Source organism: Pelophylax lessonae (genome assembly GCF_965119305.1).
Source record: "Pelophylax lessonae genome assembly, chromosome: 13".
NCBI lineage: Eukaryota > Metazoa > Chordata > Amphibia > Anura > Ranidae > Pelophylax > Pelophylax lessonae.
The window spans coordinates 96,441,827-96,465,949 of NC_138780.1; the positions used below are offsets into that span (position 1 = coordinate 96,441,827).

At 48.4% G+C, this 24,123-nt stretch overlaps 1 protein-coding gene across 2 annotated transcripts in view; it reads left to right on the top strand.

Moving 5' to 3' along the window:
• HECTD1 (HECT domain E3 ubiquitin protein ligase 1) overlaps positions 1–24,123 on the top strand; it is a 321,546-nt gene that overhangs the window by 282,334 nt on the left and 15,089 nt on the right. For both annotated transcript variants that reach the window (XM_082275332.1, XM_082275333.1), the window contains exons 38-40: positions 736–814; positions 15,986–16,079; positions 16,803–16,953. In XM_082275332.1, the coding sequence (XP_082131458.1) occupies positions 736–814; positions 15,986–16,079; positions 16,803–16,953 (324 nt within the window). The remainder of the gene's footprint in view (positions 1–735; positions 815–15,985; positions 16,080–16,802; positions 16,954–24,123) is intronic.

The following is a 24,123-nucleotide window of genomic DNA, read 5'->3' on the forward strand; positions in this document are numbered from 1 at the left end:
CCAATCACTGTAGTATCTGCTGCCACTACAGACATAACAGTCTTCTGGGTACAGTGCTGTGCGTCTGCCCTTCAGCACAGCAACCACAGGGGCTGCTAACTCGACATGGCTGCCATTCAGAGAAAGCCCTTTTTTTTTTTTTTCTTTCCCCAATGAATACGAGGTTTTCTGTGATGTAGAGGTAGAGAGGCGGTTCTTGAGAGGTATAGGAAACTGTTAGATAGTTTAAGCTCTTAACTAGCTCTTATGCTACTTTTATATGAACCACTAGTCTTGAGTTGACGGACCTTTTTAAAGCCCAAAGCACGGTTAGTACAGCGATCTCCCGGCTGAGCTATTGTGTTCTGACAGGATAGCATAGGAAAGGGACTTTATTGCTGCCTGTGTCACTAATGGGGAGATTTCTTTTCACTTTATGAAGATTGGGGAAAACCCTCTTCGCAAAAACAAAAGCACATACAGTATTAGAGTGCAAAGAGTTAAACTTCTGACAGTATTTGTTTTTGTGTCAATACCTTCCTGCTCCAGTGACAACCACTCCCCCATTCATGTACTGGTGTCTCAGTGCCAGCAGGTAAAGGAAAATCTCCCCTGTGAGGTCACAAAAAAAAAATGTAAGCACTTCCCCACTATCCAAAACTAAAATAAAAAGTCTGATATTCTGCTCTAATTTATTTCAAAGGCTATACTGTTACTCTTATCTATGTTGATTTATTTATTTATTTATTTTTTCAGACTAAATTTCCAGTTCTGCCCTTCCTCTCGTGTTTATGGCTTCAGTGCTGTTGATCTGAAACCAAATGGTGAAGATGAGGTATACAAAAATCTTTGCTTTCTGAGATACAGGGAATGTACACAGTGGTAGCATTTTCTATCTTATATTTTTAGAATGTAATAATGATTGTAATTGGATTGGTAATAGAATCAATGTGTGATATCCTCTGGGTGTTCCAAGTTCTTGGCATACCATTTTATACAAAATTCAGTGGAGTGTTCAATGGCAACAGGAATCTCTACATAAATTAGTAGCAATTTCCTAAAAAAGCAGGTGTTAAAGGAAATAAAGCTTGTGAGTAGTGAATTGGAACTTGATCATGTGCTCAACCCTGACCACTGCACTGGGTGCCTCATCACATTTTACTAATTTTTCTCAAGCTGTTTGCAACCCACCTTCTCGTGGTGCAAATGTCTGCAGCCTGGAATCTTGGTATCCTTTGATCTTAGAGTCTGTTCCATCATCCGTGTCCTCCTTGGCTCTCCCCCTTCAGCTAAGATTTTTACCATTGTCATGCAAGAACCCCAAGTTCCCAGTTTTTTGCTGACTCTTTGCAGAGATCAAAACATGCTCCCCCATTCTCTCCTGCAAGACTCTACATCTGATTTGCCTGTGGCCTTGGCAGTTTCTAAACCATCGGCTGCAGTGTCTCTGATTCGTTGTATTTGTTTGATGGGCCTGCCCGAGTAGGCTCATTCTACTGCTATTACTCCCACAATAGAGGGAACCATTTTGCACTTATTGATGCTATGGCCATCATTTCTACACCTAGAGGATTAGCCTGATGCTTCTAAAAGTGGTGTTTTCAGTCTTGGGTCGTTTTATATATTATTTAAAATTCTTTTTGCAGCAAAGCGTTTCCCTTTATTTCTCTTTTTCCAATTTTTTCTCTATGGAGATAGCAAACATTCTGATAAGCTGTTTGCTCTCCATAAATGCCTATTAGCCCTGTATACATTAAGTGCTAATTTTGTGCAGAAGTGATCTATTCCCACTTTGAATCTGTCAATGTCCTGCCTCAATAGGGCGGTTAATAGAGGAGACTTTAACCGCTTACCTACCTGCGCATTATAAAATGACGCTGGCAGGAATGCTCCCTCCCACATATGATGTCCGCCTGTTCTCCCCGCGGTCCCATGCGGCGATCGGGTATGAGGAATGTCCCTCGGGACACAGCCCGTCCCCGATCAGTGTAACGAGCCAATGAAAATGGTTCTTTACCATGTGACTGGCTGTGTCCAATCACAGCCGGCCACATGCACTGTCCTTATGCACACCGCTCGTGCATGCCCCCAGGGGCGCACGGGGTGGCGATTGGGGATGGAGAATGTCACTCTGACACAGCCCATCGCTTATCATGGTGAAGAGCCAATGGCTCTTTACCACGTGACCGGCTTTGTCCAATCACAGCCGGTCATAGAATGTAAACATACCGCGGTAACAAGCTGTTACCGGGCGCTCCTCCTCTCACACCGATCCTGTGTGAGGTGGAGATTGCTGTAACAGCTAGCTACTGATTACAGTGCACAGCAAACACACTGATTGCCCACCAATAAAGAAAAATTCCCCCTGAAGAAGTCATGTGGTAGCGTGACGTAACGCGTAGGGCAGACACAGCACCGGAAGTGACGTTGCGGGACACGGAGAGAAGTCCCGCGGGATACAAGCTGATTGTAGAGATTTTAACTGAGTTGCTACATTTTTTCTTTAAAATAAATACTTGATGCTACTACCCTATGTTGGCCCCATTTGTTTGAGATACGAGGAGGTATTGGAGTATAAGGAAGCAATACCATGAAAAGGAGGAATTCTACTGACATCCCCCATACTTGACTGAGCAGAGATATAAGGGGAGAGGATAGATGATCTGGCTTTTCAATATACTAAAAAGCGGAATTATTGTATGGCAGTAGGAGTTGGACATTTTATTAGTTGGCACGTTGCACTTTATTGATCACTCTTGTCACCTTTTATTATTTGTTTATTTTACACATTTATCACAAGCACTTTATATTTATTTGAGGAATATGTGTACATACGTATTGAGATAATAATTTATATGACTTCCTATTATTGAATATCCACATGACTTAGATTGTGTTTCATAATATTAATGAGTTTATTGATTTAAGAATCGATTAACCCCCCCCCCCCATAAAATCTTCATTTAACTGTGTGGAGACCAGTAACAGTACAAGCAGCATCAAGGGTAGGATTACATAGAAATCTCCCCAGACAGCGCAAGAATCACACCCATACAAATAGAATAAAGAAAGCATGTCACCAGCCCATCGGAGTACCTGTTACCAGCCCATCGGAGTACCTAAGTTCCTGCCTGCAGCTCAGAGTATCCGAGTACTTGGTTCCAGCCCATCAAAGTACCCGAGTACCTCTCTGCAGGTTGTAATGAAATGTTATGTGTTTAATTTTTGCTCCTAGAATGCCTGAAGGGCACTACTTGTATGTTGGGCCTCTGTAGGTGGTTGGCTGTGTAAAACTCTTGCACATGTGGTATCGCCATACTCAGGAGGAGTAGCAGCATGTATTTTGGGGGATAATTTTTGCTATGTACGTGCTATGTGTTAGAAATATCTTATAAATTTACAACTTTGTGTAAAAAAAAAAAAATAGGGGGATCTGGACACTGGAAGAGTCCAGACTACCGTTCATTTTCTTTCCACATTTTCTAAAAACTTGTGTAAAAAAATGACATGTTCAAAAGACTCATAATGCCTCATAGAATATACATTGGGGTGTTTTCTTTCCAAAATGGGGTCATTTTGTGGGTAATTCCATTGTCCTGGTGCTCCAAGTCCTTCAAAATTGTGTTGGGTCGTTAGGAAATTATATGTGTAATTTATACTCCTAGAACACCAGACAGTGCTCCTTGCATGTTGGGCCTCTGTATGTGGCCAGGCTGTGTAAAAGTCTCATGCATGTGGTATTGTCATACTCCGGAGAAGTAGCAGAATGTATTTTGGGGTGTAAATTGCAAGTATGCATATGCTGTGTTTGAGAAATAACTTGTTGTTATGACAATTTTGTGTAAAAAAGAAAAATGTATTTCTTAATTTTCCCAAGAATTGTGGGAAAAAATTACAACTTCAAAAAACTCATCATGCCTCTTACTAACTACCCTGGAATGTCTACTTTCCAAAAAGGGGTCAAGGGGGGGGGGGTGTATTTGTATTCTCCTGACATTTCAGGGCCTCATGAAATTAGATAGGCTGTCGGTACATCAGGTGTGATCAATTTCGATGATTGGCACCATAGCTTGTAGACTCTAACTTTCACACAGACTAAATAATATCCACTAATTTGGGTTATTTTTACCAAAGATATGTAGCAGTATAAATTTATGAAAAAAATGACTTATTTGTAAAATCTTATAATAGAAACTAAAGCAAAATGTGTTTTCTCTGTCGCTCATTGACAGACGTAGTCCTCCTTGATTAATATCAACTTGGGATATACTGCCCTCTACAGGAGTAGGACTAGACAGGAAAGAAAACGTTCTGGCCACACCTTAGGGGCAGTCCCAGAGGGTATATCCTCTCACTTCCTGCTACAGGATATCAGTTTTTTTCTGTCTAGTTAGGAGTAAGGACCGAAGTTCCTTGCTGGGATCTTTGGTCCTGGCAAGATGTTTTAGAAATACTTTTTTTAGGCAGCTTTTCTTCTCCAGTGTTCCTGTGAGATCTTCAAGCAAGTACGCTGAAACTGGGCGACGGGCTGGATGTTGAGATCCAGTGGTCACCCCAGTTCAGCCTACGAGCGCGTGCAGGCCATAGCTCCGCGCTGGGTCGGCCGCGACATAGTCCCATTGGAGAGGGACTGGCCCTGCGAGTTAAACGTCTCGCCTGGACGCCAATGACCAGTTGCAAACTGAGTCACGGCGTCCGTATTGGTCGACAGCCCCCCCCCCCCCCACCTCGGTGGAGAGGGGTTCTGTCAGGAGTTGGCGCCTGCCTGGTTCCGGTATGGTAAGTAAAATGTTCCCCCTCTCCCCCTTTAGGGTTTGTTGGTGGACGCGGGCCCCTCTCTGGGATGGATGGACGTGATCCTAGCAGGTATCATTGATCCCCCTCTTAAGAGCTTGGTTTGGGAGCGGACTATCTATAGTCACTATATGACACTATAAGGGAGATGACTGAAGTCAGTGGCAGACTGCTAAAAGGCATTACTATTAAGGTATAGAGGTATCCTACCTGACATAATGTGTATACAGCCCGATGCCTATGCCTGGATTACCGCATCCGCAGGTCGCCATCCTTCCATAAAGCCGGTCACCTCCGCAGGCCGCACAGCCTCCCGCAGGCCGCACAAGCCGAGGACTACCTCCCGCAGGCCGCACAGGCCGAGCGCACACTCCCGCAGGCCGCACAGGCCGAGCGCACACTCCCGCAGGCCGCACAGGCCGAGCGCATACTCCCGCAGGCCGCACAAGCCGAGGACTACCTCCCGCAGGCCGAGCGCACACTCCCGCAGGCCGCACAGGCCGAGCGCACACTCCCGCAGGCCGCACAGGCCGGGCGCACACTCCCGCAGGCCGCTGCTACTTTGCTCAAGCCGCAGCTATCCTCCACAGGCCGCCGCCCTTTTCCTGCAGATCGCACGAGGCTGCCATATTGGCGTAGCCTCGTGTCTCCAGCATGGGGGCGGCCATGTTTGAGGTGACCAAACACCTCGAGGAGTAATTGGGAGGCGCCGGAAGGCGTGTAAAGGGGCGGAGCCCCCTCCTTGGCCCGGGAAAGCAAGCCAAAGACTTCCTGTCTGTAACAGACAGTGCTGGAAGCAGGTTGATAAGAAACTTCTGTGCATCAGGTGTGCCTTGGGGTCTCTCTGAGGGGTCCAAGCAGGTACACTGAGGGGCGCTATTGCGCTGGGGGACTAAATAAAAAAAAAAATTTTTTTCTTGCAATTAATTTTTTGTGCTGGCAAGTGTCTTGTTAATCATGAACCCTGCCACACATGTATCCCCACCTGATCCCCTCGAGGTGGCCGCAGGACCCTCCAGTACCCCACTTGTGATGATGCATTATCAGCAGTTTGGAGTCTTTGGTATCCCGGGTGGAGGTAGCCTGTCAGGGACGGGGGTCAAGAAAAGCGACCCCCGCCTACCCCTATTTCATCTGATACTTCAAATACGGATTCTGAGCTGGTCATTGCAGCCCCTTTTCTGGGGTTGTTGTCTCAGGTACGGTCTACTCAGACAGTGAGGAGGACGCTTCTGCCTCCGCCATAGCACAAGAAGCGTTGGTGGAGGCACTAGTTGTGTCTGCCCAGGAAACCTTAAATCTTGAGATTACACCGGCAGAGGTAGCTGAGACTGATATTCCTTTTTTGGTACTAGCAAGCCTACCAAAATGGCGAAGGGTTTCCCTTGCCCAAATGGGGTCGTCCGAAAACGAACCCCTGCTATTTCCAAACGCATTGCTATGCGCTATCAGTTTGAGGTATCCCTCATTATAAGATGGACGGTACCACCAATAGTGGACTCACCGATTTCCAGACTAAATTAAGCCACTGTTATCCCGTTGGATTGACAGAATGGGCCCCCACCCATCTCTAGGGTGGGGGGACGTCTTCACCGGTTTCCGGATCCATGGCTTTCCAGAATCCCGGATAAAGGGGTTCGCGAGGTCATACGGTCGGGATACAAGATCGAGTTTCGATCACTTCCACCGGTGCGATTCTTCCCTTCCAATATTCGACATCCCCGGCATCCTTGGCAAGAGTGTTTCTCCATGCGGAGAAACTCCAGAATATTCAGTCAATGATTCGGATGTTGCTGTCCGTCAACTGGCTGGGACTGATGGTCGCCTCCTTAGAGGCAGTACCGTTTGCCCAGTCTCATACCCGAATTCTCCAAGAGGAGATTCTTCTCAAATGGAATCGGAATCCCGATTCCCTGGACAATCGGATCCGATTGAGCGAGCGGACCAGGGAGGCTCTGGTCTGGTGGCTTCGGTCTCCAATGCTCAGCCAGGGGAAGTCATTTCTTCTGATAAATTCCAGGTTACCGATAAATGTGTTGGAACTGAGAGCGATCAGACTTTGTCCGATTTACTGGACCGAGCAGCTCCAGGGCAGCCCGGTTCGGATCCAATCGGACTATGCCACGGTCATGACTTATGTCAATTACCAAGGGGCACCGAGTGCCCTGGCGGCCATAGACGTAGCCAACATTCTTTATTGGGCGGAACAGTTGTTCCAGCTCTCTCCGCGATATTCATCCCGGGGGTGCACAGGCAGATTATCTCAGCCGTCAGATTCTGGATCAAGAGGAATAGTCTCTTCATCCAGAGGTATTTCACCAGCTGTCCCTTCATTGGGGCACCCCGGATATGGATCTGTTGGCATGTCGGCTCAACAGGGCTCGCGCCCGCGATCCTCTAGCGGACGCAGCAGACGCGCTGAGCGCCCCGTAGGGGTAGTATCAGCTATTATATGTCTTCCCCCCTCTCAAGTTGCTGCTGAGATTTCTCCGCAGGATAGAGGTGGAGGGAACTCCAGTTATCCTGGAAATTCCGGGCTGGCCTCGTCAAGCCGGGTACGCCGACTTGGGCAGGCTAGTTGCGGACGCTCCTTGGAGACTTCCTCTCAGAGAGGGTCTGCGGTCTCAAGGACTGATTTTCCATCGTGCTTTACAGTCGCTGGTTTTAACGGCCTGGCCATTGAGACCCAGGTACTGAAGGACAGAGAATTGTCAGCTTCAGTTATTCCTACTCTAATTAAAGCAAGGAAAGCGACTTCCAGCAAAGTCTATTATCGCACATGGAAGACTTATATTGTGTGGTGTGAATCTTTGGGATTTCCCCCACGTACCTATTTGGTGACCCGAATTTTGGCTTTTCTGCAAAAGGGGGTTGAGCAGAAACTATCCTTGAGCACCATCAAGGGTCAGGTTTCAGCGTTAGCAATCTTCTTTCAGAAGCCGCTGGCTACTCATTCCTTGGTGCGGAATTTCATCCAGGGGGTGCGGCACTTGGCTCCGCCAGTGCGCGCGCCCTTACCGCCCTGGGATCTTAATTTGGTTTTGTCGGTTCTGCAGAAACCTCCCTTTGAAAATATCAGGGAGATTCCCTTGCTTACATTATCCCAGAAGGTGGCCTTCTTGGTGGCTATTACTTCTGCACGCAGGGTGTCAGAACTGGCTGCATTATCATGCCATTCCCCATATCTAGTGGTTCATAGGGATAAGGTAGTTCTTCATCCGAAGCCATCCTTTTTCCCTAAGGTGGTTTCAGATTTTCATCTGAATGAAGATATTGTACTACCTTCCTTGTGTCCTAAGCCCAATCATCCTCGGGAATGTGCGTTGCATTCCTTGGATGTAGTTCGGGCAATCAGGGTATACCTGAAGACTACGGAATCGTTCCGTAAAACGTATTCACTTTTTGTGATCACGGATGGCCCCAGAAAGGGGTTGCCTGCATCTGTCGCGACTATCTCCAAATGTATTAGACAGACGGTGGTACAGGCTTATTCTATTAAGGGTCGGAATCCTCCGTTCCCGGTTAAGGCGCACTTCACTCGAGCGCTCAGTACTTCCTGGGCCTACCGCCATCAGGCGTCAGTGGTCCAGGTTTGCAAGGCGGCTACCTGCTCGTCGGTGCATACCTTTACAAAATTTTATAAAGTTGATGTGATGGCATCGTCAGATGCCTCTTTTGGCCGCAAGGCTTTGCAGGCCGCAATTTGAGGAGACCGGTGGTCTACCTCGAGGGTTTTTTTCCGTTGGAATTTCAGTTGAGTCTCATCTTTTGATTGATGAGCCTTTAAAACTTCTAGTTGGCACCGGTTGGGCCTTCTAGATTGGATTTTGATTTCAATTTTCCCACCCCTCATTTGTGGCACTGCTTTGGGACGTCCCGAGTTGATATTAATCAAGGAGGACTACGTCTGTCAATGAGCGACAGAGAAAAATGGATTTTTGTAAGATCTTACCATAAAATCCTTTTCTCTTAAGCTCATTGACAGACGTAGTACCCGCCCCTCTGTTTTTGAGTTGGGTTGGGTTGGGTTAAATTCTCTGACACTGCTTTGTGACATAACTGATATCCTGTAGCAGGAAGTGAGAGGATATACCCTCTGGGACTGCCCCTAGGGTGTGGCCAGAACGTTTTCTTTCCTGTCTAGTCCTACTCCTGTAGAGGGCAGTATAACCCGAGTTGATATTAATCAAGGAGGACTACGTCTGTCAATGAGCTTAAGAGAAAAGGATTTTACGGTAAGATCTTACAAAAATTCCGTTTTCTTTTTTTTTTTTTTTTTTTTTTAATTTTCACAATTTTTTTCACTTATATCGCAAAAATATAAAAAAACCCAGTGATGATTAAATTCCACCAAAAGATAGCTCTATTTGTGTGGAAAAAAAATGATAAATGTGATTGGGTACAGTGTTGCATGACTGAGTAATTATTCAAAGTGCAACAGCGCTGAAAGCTGAAAATTGGTCTCGGCAGGAAGGGGGTGAAAGTGCCCTGTATTGTGGTTAAGGACCCAACCAAAGTGCAGTTAGAAGCCCTTTCTAAAAATGTGTACTTTCTGGTGAACCTTGCTCTGTATCCGATTCTGGATGTGATCTTACTTTGTCACACCATGTCTGACTGGTCACAATCTCTTAGATCTAGCTGTTGGCCAGGCTGATCCCTCGCTTATTGAATGTGGAGTTGAATGCTGTAGTGGTAAATTTCAGTTGTGATGGTTTGCTAGAACTCATGTCAGTTCATATGTGGAGAGCTCTTCGAGCCAGTTCTTGATAACTTTATCAAGGATGCTACTGGTGGGAAGAGCACCCATCTTCCTGCTCAGCAGAACCAACCGAAAGGAGTAAACTGCTCAGTCTTGTCCCTGTTTAGCTAGTAAATAACATATTTTGTTTCTCTACTCTCTTGATCTACGTCTACACCTCCTAAGCTTAGCTTCCAGTCGGCCTGCAAGGTCTGGCATTCTGTTAAATCCTCAAACAATCCTCTGTATGAAGGTATGCCCCACTTTGCAGAGTGATGGGATGTTTGTTAACGTTTGTGGATACTTGGACAGCTTACATCTCAGAGGGAGGTCATATTCAAGAACTATAAACTGTAGTTTATCTTTCATTCATTGACTGACACAGCTTCAGATCTCCATAACCGTTGGGTTATACTGCCCTCTACAGGAGTAGGACACTAGGCAGGAAAAAGTCTGGCTACACCCATGGGCAGTCCCGGGGGGGTATACTCCCTCTCTCTGCTATAGGCACTCACATTTTTTTCTGCCTAGTCAAAAGTAAGGACCTATTTCCTTGCTGGGATCTTTGGCCCATTTTTTCTTTTTAGATATTTTTTTTCTCCAGGTTTTTATTCCTGTGAGATCTACAACCAACTGTCTTGTCCAGATGGGACAAGACTCCGCAGTCTCTGGACAATCCGATCTGGCTGCGCCGGGGAACGAAGGAGTCCCTAATTTGGGGGCTTTGTTCTCCGGCGCTTCGGCTGGGCAAATCCTTCCTCCCCTTGTATTGGACAGCAGTCAACACAGATGCCAGCCTGTCTGGCTGGGGAGGCATCCTCGGCAAGCATTCTGCTCAGGGGATCTGGACACTGGGAGAGTCCAGACTACCGTTCAATGTCTTGGACCATTGGACGGATCGTCTTCAGGGTTGTCCAGTGCGCATTCGGCCATGGCTTATGGCAATCACCAAGGGGGCACAAGAAATGTCCTGGTGGGCAGAACGGTTCGTTCCAGCCCTCTCTGCCGTACACATTCCTGGATGGAAAACTAGCAGGCGGATTACCTCAGTCGGCAGGCGTTGGACCAAGAGGAATGGTCCCTTCACCTAGGGGTGTTTCATCAGTTGGGTCTCCAGTGGGGCATCCCCGAGGTGGATTTGTTGGCGTCTCGGCTCAACAGAAGGGTGCAGAGGTTTGTGGCTCAGTATCGTCTGATTTATGCCTTCCCTCCTCTCAAGCTTCTGCCAAGACTTCTACACAGGATCAAGGCAGAAGTGGCTCCGGAACTGGCCTCGCCGGGCTTGGTATGTCACTCTGGTGTGGCTGGTCGCCAACGTTCCTTGGAAGCTTCGTCTCAAGGAGGATCTGCTGTTCCAAGTACCAATCTTCCATCCTCCTTTACAGTCGCTGGTTTGATGGCTTGGCTTAGAAATCTACTTTGAGGAAGATCTACTATCGTACGTGGAAGATGTACATTGCGTGGTGTGAGTCTCTTAAGGGTTCATCCTCGCTCCTTCTCGGTGGCTCGGATCTTGACCTTCCTTCAACAGGGGGGTTGAACCGAAGTTGGCCTTGAGTACAGGGCCAGGTGTCTGCTTTGGTGGTCTTCTTTCAACGACCCTTGGCCACACACTCCCTGGTGCATACCTTTTTTTCAGGGTGTCTGACATGTGGTTCCTCCAGTGTGGTTCACCGTTGCCGCCTTGGGACCTCAATTTGATGCTTTCCGTCCTCCAGAAGCCTCCCTTTGAGAATCCTTGGGAGATTCCCCTGCTTATGCTGTCCAGAAGGTGTCATTTTTGGTGGCTATCACCTCTGCTCTCAGGGTGTCTGAACTGGTGGTGTTATCCAGTCGTTCACCTTACCTGGTGGTTCACAGAGATAAGGTGGTTCTTCGCCCCTGTCCGTCGTTCCTTCCAAAGGATGTCTCTGATTTTCATTTGCATGAAGACATTGTGTTGTCTGCCCTGTGTCGCAGGCCAAAACATTAGAAGACAATTGCCTTGCATGCCTTGGATGTGGTCCGGGCAATTGGGGTGTACCTGGCAGCTACGGAGTCTTTTAGGAAGTCAGACTCGCTATTTCTGCTCACGGATGGGCCTGAAAGGGTTGTCCGCTTCCTTTGTGATCATTTCCAGATGGATCAGACAGGCAGTGATTCAGGCCTATTCCATCAAGGGTTAGGTTCCTCCATTCTCTGACAAGGTGCACTCTACTAGGGCGCTTAGTGCCTCCTGGGCCTTCCGTTATCAGGCGTCAATGGCGCAGGTTTGCAAGGCAGCCACCTGGTCATCGGTGCACACTTTCACAAAGTTTTATAAAGTGGATGTGTTTGCATCTGCGGGTGCTTCTTTTGGCCTCAAGATTTTGAAGGCTGCTGTTAAGAGGACCTGATCCTCTTTGAGGGTGTATTGTTTTTTTCAGGTGGGCTCCAGTTGTTTTGGTTGAGCTTGTGTTGCCTGATTGGCTACTGTTTAGAATTTTTTTGCTGTTCCCACCCCTCATGTTTAACACTGCTTTGGGACGTCCCAACGTGAAGCTGTGTCTGTCAATGAATGAAAGAGAAAATAGAATTTTTTTACTTATCGTAAAATCCATTTCTCTGATGTTCATTGACGGACACAGCACCCATCCCTCTGTGGAGTTGTAATTCTTCTGACACTGCTTGTAACTAAACTGAGTGCCTATAGCAGAGCGAGAGAGAGTATACCACCTGGAACTGCCCATGGTCGTAGCCAGACTTTTTTTTTTTCTGCCTAGTGTCATACTCCTGTAGGGGGCAGTATAACCCAATCGTTGTGGAGATCAGAAGCTGTGTCCGTCTCTTACGTCCTCTGACAGTCGCCGCCCACTCATACAGTCTTCACCAATGGGTATTGACCACTTATCCATAGGAGCAAGCTAGGCATAAGACTTGTTAAAAACAAAGTAATTTATATAGATACACCTATGGGGGCTGTCCCACTGGTCCAATACCCCCCTGCTATCAGCCATCCCAACTCAGTTTGTCTTCTGCCTAGTTAGGAGTAAGATAGGCTCTCCCTTCTTCAAGATGATGACGGCGTCGCAGAGCTGGGAGTCGCACTGGATGTCCTGGTATCCCAGGACAGAGGGCCTTATGGAATCCCAGCCCGCCATCGAGCGTTTAGCAGGCTATGCGTACGCCCTGGCCTCGCAAACGACCCATCCCTGTCCTCAGGGATGCAAGCCTGCGAGGTGGCCACCTCGCCTGGACGTCTCTCCCACGGTTCTGTGCGTTGCTAGCGTCCTGCGTTTTTGGCTGACGGCACCCCCGCCATCTGGGGTGGGAGTTTTCCCGTCGATGTGAGGCACCCACGCCATCGGGTACAGTAAGTACATTCTGTGTGGGGCCTCTGTCAGGGGCTGGCAGTCCTGTGTGTCTGTGGTATCCCCTAATGTCTGTGCGTTTTTGGGGCTCCCTTTCTCCCGGTCCCTGCGGGGGCTCTAACTCAGCTAGTTCGCTATGTGGGTTTGTTTGTGGGGGTCCCTCTCCTATGTGACACTTTATGGTGTGTGTGGAGGTGCAGACATGTGCGGCGACTGCTGCGGGGTTAAAAACCGCCGGTCCGCCATTTTAGGTGTGGGCAGCATGCTGGCTTCACTGTGGGCGCTTCTGCAGCAATGTGTGTAGTGTATTTTGGCGCCTTACGGCGCCATCTTGTATGTGGCAATGTGTTCTCGTGAACACATGTCGGCGGCCATTTTCCCGGAGTCTCCCATTACATCCTATGGGCAACCATGTTTCCTTAGTCTGAAGTCCTAGTTCAGCCTCCTGCGGTGACATCGCTTCCTTTTTCTGTACAAAGGAGATCGGCAGGCGTGTGGTAACACTTGTGGGGTCTGTCGTTGCTGTTTTTTTGTGGGAATACCTCTGGCTGTCAGCTTATTCCTGTTTGGGGGTCTCCTGGCTTCTATCGACCTGAAGGATGCGTATTTCCACATCTCCATTTTCGAGGGTCATCAGAGGTACTTCCGATTCGCTATCGCGGAGGAACACTATAAGTTCATGGCGTTGCCTTTTGGTCTCGCTTCGGCTCCAAGGGTGTTTACCAAAGTGTTGGCTCCTGTTCTCGGCCTGTTACGGGCACAGGGCATTGCGGTCTTGGGTTATCTGGACGATCTCCTGTTAAGATCGAGTGCCAGTCAGAGCCTGCTGCGCGATCTGTCCACTATGGTTCAGACGCTCCAGGAGTTCGGATGGACCAACATTCAGAAGTCAACTTTGTCTCCTTCGGTTCGGCTCCCATATTTGGGAATGGTCTTGGACTCCGCCCAAGCGAAGGTGTTTCTGCCGGAGGACAAGCTCCGGGCCCTGCAGAACGAGGTCAGGTCCCTCAGGGACAACGAATCCTCATCACCTGTATGTGGTCCCTGGGATTGATGGTGTCAGCCTTCGAGGCGATACCGTTTGCACAGTTTCACGCGTGGTCTCTCCAGGCGGAGATACTGGCCAGATGGGACAGGCTTCCTCAGTCCTTGGACCTGACGGTGTCTGAGTCGCCAAACCAGAGTGGATCTTCTGTGGTGGCTCCAGTCCCCGGCTGTAGCGGAGGGAAAATCCTTCCGGCCATTGCTGTGGACGGTAATTACCACGGATTCCAGCCTGTCTGGCTGGGGTGGCGTCCTGGGCAACCTGTCTGCCCAGGGCACTTGGTCGGTGGATGAATCTTCTCTACCGATCAACTTCTTGGAATTAAGAGCGATCAGGCTGTGCCTGCTCCATTGGTCAGAGCGTCTTCAAGACCGCCCTGTACGGGTGCATACGGACAATGCCACTGCGGTGGCTTACATCAATCACCAAGGGGGCACCAGGAGTGCCCGGGCGGCCCAGGAAGTGACCAGTATTCTGTCTTGGGCCGAGACTCACGTCCCAGCGATTTCGGCAGTTCACATTCCGGGTTTGAAGAATTGGCAAGCCGATTATCTGAGCCGCCAGACCCTGGACCAGGGGGGAATGGTCCTTGCACCCGGAGGTGTTTCAAATGCTGTGTGCGAGATGGGGATCCCCAGATGTGGATCTGTTCGCGTCCCGGTTATACAACAAGGTGGGAAGTTTTGTGGCAAGAACGCGCGATCCTCTGGCAGATGCCTCGGATGCGCTGGTGGTGCCTTTGCACTGATATTGTCTGATAGATGCCTTTCCCCCGATTGTTGTTGTCCAGGTTCCTCCGCAGGTTGGTCTCGGAACCGAAGTTGGTGACTCTGGTGGCACCGGACTGGCCGCGCCGGTCGTGGTACGCAGACATCATTCAACTGGCCGTCGAGCCTCCATGGCGGCTGCTGTTACGAGACGATCTACTGTCTCAGGGGCCGATCTTCCATCCTGCTTTACAGTCGCTGGCCTTTAACGGCGTGGCTGTTGAAAGCCAGGTCCTGAGACAGGGGTCTCTCATCTGGGGTCATTCCTACTTTGCTCAAGGCTAGGAAAGCCTCGTCCGGTAAGATCTATTACCTTACCTGGAAAGCTTATTTTGCCTGGTGTGAAAACAGAGGTTTCCTTCCTCGTTCCTACTTGGTGTCGAGGGGGTTAGCCTTCCTACAAACTGGTGTGGACCAGCGCCTGGCGTTGACCACGATTAAGGGCCAGTTGTCTGCACTGGCCATCCTTTTCCAGCACCCATTGGCGTCTAACTCGTTGATTCGGATATTGAAGTGGTTGTAAACCTCAAACATGAAATAACAAGGCACATTTCTCTATAGTGTGTACTTGTCTCAAGAGCACCAAGTGTCCTTTCTCTCTGCTGCTTCATTCCTCTGCTATCAGCATGAATCTCTTCTGACATGTTTTCTTGACAACGAGAAAAATGGTGACGGTAGGGACCTCCAGCAGATTGACAGCCTCAGCCTAGTTCCTGTGTTTGAAGGGGTGTGTGTCTCTTCCCTCCAATCAGTTCCCAGAGCTCTCCTCACTGAGCTCTGCAGAGTGTAATTTTAGCTACAAAACTTTTGTTTTCATTTTGGATGGAGTAAGGGAGGGCTTTATCTGTCAGTGTTTTCTGTGTTCCATTGGGTAAATTTTGCTTCACTTCCTGTCCATAGTCAAAACAGAAAGTGTAGGAAATCCTGGTTGTCACCAGAGCTAGTGTCCATCTATTACCTTTCTGGAGACAACCCAAAATGTGGGATTTGCTTTCACTTTTGGTATCAACAGTAAACTGGACAAATTGAGAGGGTCAGTCTCCCTAATGGGGGCACAGACGGCAATAAAAGCCCTACAGCTGTTCTAATCCCTCGCCACGCTATCAAATGTAAAAATAAAATAAGCCTTTAGGTATACCTTAAAGATTTTCTGTGTCCCCCAGGTACAGTGACTAAATAAAAATCCTTTTCGATTTAAAGTGAACTTGTGTTAATCTGTAAAGTTTCCAAAGCTGATTGGCACAATACAATCATAAAGATAATTATTATCTATAACACAGTTTGGGGTCTAGATTTGTTGTAAACCACATTATTTACTTTCCATTTCTTGCAGATGGTGACTATAGACAATGCAGAGGAATATGTAGACCTTATGTTTGCTTTTTGCATGCAGACTGGTGTGCAAAAACAGATGGAGGCATTTAGAAGTAAGTGTCACATTGATCTACTTCAGAGACCACTACACAACAATTTCTTTATAAAAGAGTTTCAAGTACAACATTCAGATTTATGCTGGAAATATTCAGTACATTTAGGGAACTTAATGTAAGCATAGTAGGCCTAGGTATGGGAACTGATAACCGAGCACAAAAAGATGTTCATGATCATATCCTAGTCTGCCTTCATCTTCCCCTGTGTGCCCTAGACAAATCGGAGTCTAAACTGCAGCACACATGTTTACTGAGACGTCTACTTTCAGATGTCCACCTATGCATAGGATAGAATATAAAGTCTCCTGATGTGCATAAATGAAGACAGTATTGCTGGTGAAGAATAATTGCTGTCAGACCCCTTAGACTAAAGAAAGTCACTATCAATATTTTGTGGTGTTGCTGCAGTAAATAACAAGATTTGGTTAAATATAGCCTATAAAGTTAATTATTGACATGTATAAGACAAAGTGGAGATTAGTGAGGAATTGCAATATAGCTGTTTTTTTTTTTTCCTTCGTTGTGTAAACAGTAATTGTCTCTTCCACTGAGTGTTTATTGAGGACACAGCAGGCAATAAGAATATTAAATTGCACCATGTGTAGATGAAAGACAAGATGAAAACCATGCTATTGAAATAAAGATGACTGTCCATCAGTTTTAGGAGAGGCAAAAATAATTTGTTATACAATTTTGATTATACATGATTGTTTTCTCTAGGTGGCTTTAATAAAGTATTCCCTATGGAGAAACTGGGTTCATTTAGCCCCGAGGAAGTCCAAATGATACTCTGTGGAAACCAATCACCTTCCTGGTCTGCTGAAGACATCATCAACTATACAGAGCCCAAATTAGGATACACAAGAGAGAGGTGCGAAACTATAATTTATATACATTCATAAAGGCCTCAAACAAATACAGCATCTTATCCATCAAACTGTTCACATTGTGTCACCTGCAATAATCAAAAACATGGGAATGTTTTTAATTGCTGTAGTGCACAAAAAAAAATTGGGGAAATTGTACTGAAATGATGTTCCCCAGATTTTTTGTGCTTCTTACATTTTGTCATTGTTATGTCATCTCTAATAAAATAGTATCATTGTTATGTCAACGTCAATAAAATCGTATAACTTTTAATTACGAAAGTTGGCCCAGGACTTCCACAGTAAAAATACATTTTTTCTGCTTCATTCGATTGGCTTGTTTTACTGCAAACAACACAAATATAGTTTGAGTCAGAATTGGTTTGAATGATGATTGATAATCAGATTTCTCTATGGTTCATCGACAGAAGCAGCTCTGCTTTATCATAGACTCATAGGGTTATGCTCCTCCTTCTAGGGATAGGCACTAGGTGGAAAAAAAACCCGTCCACGCCCATGGGGGCTGTCCCAGCAAGCATAACCCCCCAGGCTCTGCTATTCTCAAACAGTTTGTTCTGCCTAGTGTCAGGGATTGGACCTAGTTCCCTGCTGGGACTTCGGTCTTAGCTGTAACAGAGAAAGTTTGTGATTTTTTTTTTTTTTTTTAGTTCGTTCCTGAGGACCAAGATCCAGAGGAACTACAAGCAACAGCCGGCTGGTATTCGCACTGGATAATCTTGATCCTTAAGGTCTCCCAGCCTGGCCAGCGAGCGTGAGCATGTTATAGTCCAGAACTAGGCCTTGCCGCGACAGTGCCCCGATGGATAGGGACGAGCCTGCGAGTGGATCGTCTTGCCGGGACGCAAGCAACCTGGAAGGCCCTGAGTGGCAGCCTACCCTTGGCTAACAGCTACCCAGTCCCGGGTGGGAGGTGATCTGTTTCGGAGTGTCCAATCTTCACTTGTCCCCAGCCAGGTTAAGGAACTTGCTATTGCAAGGGGTGATTGTGCCGGTTCAAGCTCTTAAGGGTTAAGAGGAACGCTTTTAAGGGTTTTTTTCTAATCTGTTCACCGCGCCCAGGAAAGAAGGCAGGGTGCTCCCCTTCCTAGATCTCAAGGCTCTGAACCGCTTTGTGTGAGTACAGAGGTTTCGGATGGAGTCCATCTGTACAGTAGTGGCGTCTCTAAATCAGGGAGATTTCTTGGCCTCCATAGATATCAAGGACGCATAGCTACACATCCCTATCTACACTGGACACCAGCGGTTTCTTCGCTTTGCCGTAGTGGAGCAGCATTATCAATTTGTGGCATTACCCTTTGGTCTCGCCTCCATTCCCATGGTGTTTACCAAGGTTCTGGCTCCGGTGTTAGCAATTGTCCGGTTCGGGTTCTACCAGACTAGCAACGGCGGTGGCCTACATCAATCACCAGAGGGGCACCAGGAGTGTCCTGACGGCCAAGGAGGTGGCGGAGATTCTCACTCTGGCAGAAAGAATTGTTCCAGCCCTCTCTGCTGTACACATCTAAGGTGTGGAGAACTGGCAGGCGGATTACCTGAGTCGTAAGGTGTTGGATCAAGGGGAGTGGTCCCTTCACCCGGAGGTGTTTCACCTACTGTGTGTTCGGTGGGGGATCCCGAGGTCGATCTGTTTGCCTCTTGCCTCAACAAGAAGGTGCAGAGATTCATAGCCAGGTTTCGAGATCCTCTGGTCGACACCACAGACGCACTGTTGGCTCCTTGGGATCAGTATCGGCTGATTACTGCATTTCCGTTGAAACGTCTGCCGCGACTTCTGCGCAGGTGGAAAACCTTCCGGTCTTTCTGGTGGCTCCAGACTAGCCTCAGTCGGTCTTGATATGCAGAACTAATAAGATTGGCCACCAGTACCCCTTGGAGACTTCCTCTCAGGAAACATCTGTTGTTTCAAGGTCCGATCTTCCATCCTGCTTTACAGTCGCTGGCTGGAACGGCATGACCGTTGAAAGTCAGGTGTTGAGAGATAGGGGTCTGTCTGAATCTGTAATTCCCACTCTCTTAAAGGCTAGGAAGTCGACTTCCAGAAAAATCTATCTTTGCTCGTGGAAATTGTACATTTCATGGTGCGAATCGTTGAAGATGCACCCTCTCTTGTTTTCTATCACCAGGGTTTTGGCCTTGGGTACTAGCAAAGGGCAAATTTCGGCTTTGGCCATATATTTTCAACGCCCTTTAGCCACGCACTACCTCATCTGGACGTTCATCCAGGGTGTGCGCCTTTTGGCTCCTCCGTGGCGATCCCCGTTACCCCCATGGGATCTCAGATTGGTGCTGTCTGTTCTTCAAAAGCCTTCTTTTGAGAAAATTCAGGAGATTTTGCTGCTTTCTTTGTCTCAGAAGGTTGCCTTCTTGGTGGCGATCACTTCTGCCTGCAGAGTATCTGAATTGGCAGCGGCGTCTTTCCACTCACCCTATCTGGTGGTACACAGAGATAAGCTGGTACTTCGACCTAATCAGTCGTTCCTTCCTAAGGTGATTTCTGATTTTCATTTAAATGAAGACATTGTACTGCATTTCCTTTGTCATAAACCTCAGCATCCTAAGGAGTATGCCTTGCATTCTTTGGATAAGGTTCGGGCTATCGGGGTTTATTTTGAGCCCACTGAGTCCTTCCGAAAATCAGACGCTCTTTTTGTCCTTACGGATAAACCTCGTAAGGGACTGGCTGCGTCTCCTGCAGCCAATTTTAGATTGATCAGACAGGCGGTGGTACAGGCCTATTCACTGAAGGGTCAGGTCCTCCTTTTCCAGTGAAGGCGCATTCTACTAGAGCGCTGAGTGCCTCTTGGGCTTTTGGCCATAAGGCGTCGGTGCTACAAGTTTGCAAGGCGGCTATTTGGTCGTCTGTGCATACGTTCACTGAATTCTACAAGGTAGATGTGTTTGCATCTGCGGATGCTTCTTTTGGCTGCAAGGTTTTGCAGGCTGCAGTTTGAGAGAACTCCTTTTTTGTTTCTCTTTGGGGGTTCATTGTTTCCGGGGGAGCTCCAGTTGTTCCTGGTTGAACTCTGTTTTACCTGGTTGGCCAAGTTTGGCCATTGGGGCAATCAGGATTTTTTTGTTCCTGTCTTGTTCCCACCCCTCATGTTTTTTTACTCCTTTGGGACAACCCCTATGAGTCTATGATTAAGCAGAGCTGTGTCTGTCGATGAACATTAGAGAAAACTGGATTTTCTCTCTCGTCCGTCAACAGGCGCAGCCTCATCTCCATGAGCTGAGTGGGTTTATGCTCCTATCAGGACTAGTTTAGGCAGTAAAAATTTAATACACATGCCCAGGGGACTGTCCCTCTAGGCATTAACCCCCATTGCACTATTCAGTACATCAGTTTTTCTGCCTAGAGAAGGAGTAGGACCTAGGTTTCTTTCTGGGACTCCGGTCTCAGTTTTTTTTATTATTTATCTTTACTCACTTGCTAGCTAGTGTTCAGGGAAGATTTTCCTGACAACAAGCAACGATGCCGGCTGGGGCTTCATACTGGATAATCTAGATCCTTATGCCCCCCCAGTCTGGCCTACGAGCATGAGCAGGTTATGGTTGGGACCTAGGCCTAGCCACGACGGTGCCTCCAGGTCCAGAGGGGGGGAGAGACTGCAAGCGGATGCCTCGCCAGGACGCATCAACCTGGACGCCCTGAGTCACAGCGTGCCCATTGGCTGGCAGCACCCCCGCTTCAGGTGGGAGGCAGTCTGCCCGGAGCGGAGCCCACCCGGTCCATGGTATGGTGAGTAATTGTGCCCCCCTTTGCCCCTGCTGGCCTTGTGGGATGTGGGCCTTCCCCTGCAGATAATGGGATTTGTGCCTCCAAAGAGATCCCCCTGGCCTGCCCACTACCCAGTCTGTGTCCTTCCCTCTCTCTGTCCTTGCGGGTGTGTGGTGTGCTCTGGCGCTATGGGGGGGGGGGGGGTGGGTGGTGTCATGGTACCTTGGGCTTGCTGGTCCCTGTTGTGGTTCCTGAGGCCTTCATATGTCGGTCTCTAGCCACTTGGTGCGCTGTGGGGGCCACCATCTTAGATGTGGGCAATAGGATTTTTTTCCCTATAAACTTGTATGGGGCAGCCATTTTCGCTACAGCTTCCTATTGCTTTCTATGGGCATCCATTTTGTGTAGCCCTGGTGCTATACTCGGCAGTGTTTCACTAAATGTGTGGTCACTTCCTGCTGCTGTGCAGAGGTCACTTCCTGCCTTTCTCCATGCTGTGATAGATTCAGGAGGAAGTGTGTCTGAAGTGGTAATGTATTGGGAGTCTCTGCGGGCATATCCTTACACTTTCTGCTATCAGTGTGGTTTAAAGGGGTTCCCTACAGACCGCTGCGATCGGTGGTAGATACCGCGATCTGCGCTCTTAAAGCGACAGTACTCAGTTTTTTTGCGATTTGCACTATGGAGTCACAAACTGGAAAATCACCCTCAGACCCACTCTGTGCGACTCCCGGACAGTCCGGATGGCAGTCGCTGGCCGCGATTTCAGCTGCCCTGGAAAGCCTGGCGACTAAAGTTGATTTAGTCATGAAAAAGGTTGATAGCTGAAAACGGCCGCTGCCTTCTCCTTCTATGGAGGTGTCCTCTGATGCAGAGGCTGATGGGGTCGCCCCGGATGCTGTCCTCAGTCAGAAGGTGAAGAGGATCTGTCTTCTTGAGCTACAGTGCGGGAACACGCATTAGTGGAAGCCCTGATTTTTTCAGTGTGGGAAACTTTAAAATTGGCTGATGAGCCCACACTGGCAGTGACGAGGTTGGCTTTTGGCTCCCAAAAGTCACAGAAATCTGGCAGGGTTTTTCCCTTGTCCAGACACGTTTCACGATATTGTGAATGACCAGTGGCGGCGCGTTAAGCACGTGTTAGTGGTGCCTAAACTCTTTAAACACCGGTATCTTTTTGCTGAAAAGGTTTCCAACCGTTGGACGGTGCCACCTAGGGTGGATCATCCAGTTTCCAGATTGAATAAATCTACCCTGGTGCCTGTGGAGAATTCCCCAGTTTTTACGGATCCAGTGGACAGGCTGGTGGAATCCCTTTTCTGCCATCTTCATGTACTGGCGGGTTCCATTTTAAATCGTTTTTTTGTCTGTTTTGGTTTCACTAGTGGTGACGGAATGGAATAGGGGGGTTGCGGGAGTCTTTGGACCCCGAGACTGTTCCTCAGGAACTTCTGGAACTGTAGAACCAGGTGATCCAGGCTCTGGTGTTCCTGTGTGATGCGTCTATGGATGCGGCCTCCCTGGTGGCCAGGGTCTCGGTCGTGGGCATTGTTTTAAGACGCATGATCTGGTTGAAGAACTGGTTGGCTGACCAAGCTTCTAAAAAGACCTTAGCTGATCTCCCCTTTCTGTTTGGCCACTCATTGGATGAGTTGATCAAAGAAATGACTGGGGGGAAGAGTACTCTTCTTCCTCAAGCTCCCAAGGATAAGACACCCCATTCTAAGCAAGGCCCCTCCTTTTCTGCTCACAAATGTTTTTTTTCGTGCCTCCGGTGCACAAGAAAAAGGTAAGCTGTTCAGAACTTCTGGAGGTGCCCTGGGGCAAGACCAAGGCCAGCCAGTCGTCCTCAGCATAAAGGGGCACCGTCATCTGGCTCAGGGGTGGGGGGACGTCTGCGCTTCTTTCAGGAACCCTGGACTTTGTGAATTCAGGACGATTGGGTTCGCAAACTGGTTTGTTTCGGGTACAAGATCGAAGTCTGCTCCCGGCCAGGAGACAGGTTCTTTCAGTCAAATCTTAACCTGTCTCCGGAGCGTTTGAAGTATCTGTGGGAGGCTGTGTGAGATCTCCTGGCTCAAAGAGTGATTGTTCCGGTCCCACGACAGGAACGCTCTCGAGGTTTCTATTCAAACCTGTTCACTGTGCCCAGAAAGGAGGGCAAAGTGCATCCAATCCTGGACCTCATGGCTCTCAACCGCTTTGTGTGGATGCAGAAGTTTCGAATGGAGTCCATCCGGGTGGTGGTGGCATCTTTGAATCAGGGGGACTCTATGGCTTCCATCGATCTCAAAGATGTGTATCTCTACGTCCCCATATTCGAGGGACGTCAGCTATTCCTCCGCTTTGTGGTCCTCCTTGCGGGCTTGCATTAGGGCCCTGGGTCTAATGGTCTCAACCTTCGAGGCGCTCCCGCTTGCTCAGTCTCACGCGAGACAGCTGCAGAAAGAGATTCTGTCAAAATGGAACAGAGATCCTCGGTCTTTGGACCAGAACATTCGGTTGAGCCGGCTCACGAAGTTGGCTCGCTCATGATGGCTCCAATCGCCTGTACTATGCCAAGGCAAGTCCTTCCTTACTGTGTTTTTGGACGGTGGTCACCATGGACGCCAGCCTCTCAGGCTGGGGAAGCTCTGTGCCCAGGTAACTTGGACGACAGAGGAGTCTTCCTTGCCGATCAATATCCTGGAGCTGAGATCAAGCTTTGTCTGCTTCACTGGACGAGTTGGCTACACGGCTCTCCGGTTCGGGTCCAGACGGACAATACCACAGCCGTGGCTTACATCAGTCAAGGGGGCACCAGGAGTGCCCTGGCAGCCAAGGAGGTGGCCGAGATTCTGGTTTGGACGGAACACAATGTTCCGGCTCTTCCGCGGTCCACATCCCGGGTGTGGAGAATTGTCAAGCGGATTACCTGAGTCGTCAGGTGTTGGATCAGGGGGAGTGGTCCCTGCATCCGGAGGTATGTAATCTCCTGTGTGCCTGGTGGGGGACTCCGGTGGGTGAACTGTTTGCGTCTCGTCTCAACAGGAAAGTTCAGAGCTTTGTGGCCAGGTCTTAGGATCTTCTGGCCGACGCCACAGATGTTCTGGTGGCTCATTGGAGTCAGTATCGCCTGATATATGCCTTCCCTCCGCTAGTTCTCCTGCCGAGGTTCTTCGCAGGTTGGCGATGGAAGGTAATCCGGTTGTTCTGGTGGCACCAGACTAGCCTCGGCGGTCTTGGTAGGCAGAACTGGTAAAAGGTTGTGGATCCGCCATGGCGTCTTCCTCTGCGGGAAAATCTTCTATCTCAAGGACCGATCTTCCATCCTACTTTACGATCGCTGGCTTTAACGGCTTGGCTGTTGAAAGCAAGGTGTTGAGGAATAGAGGTCTCTCTGCTTCAGTGATTCCTACCCTTGTAAAAGCCAGGAAATCTACCTCTAGGAAGATCT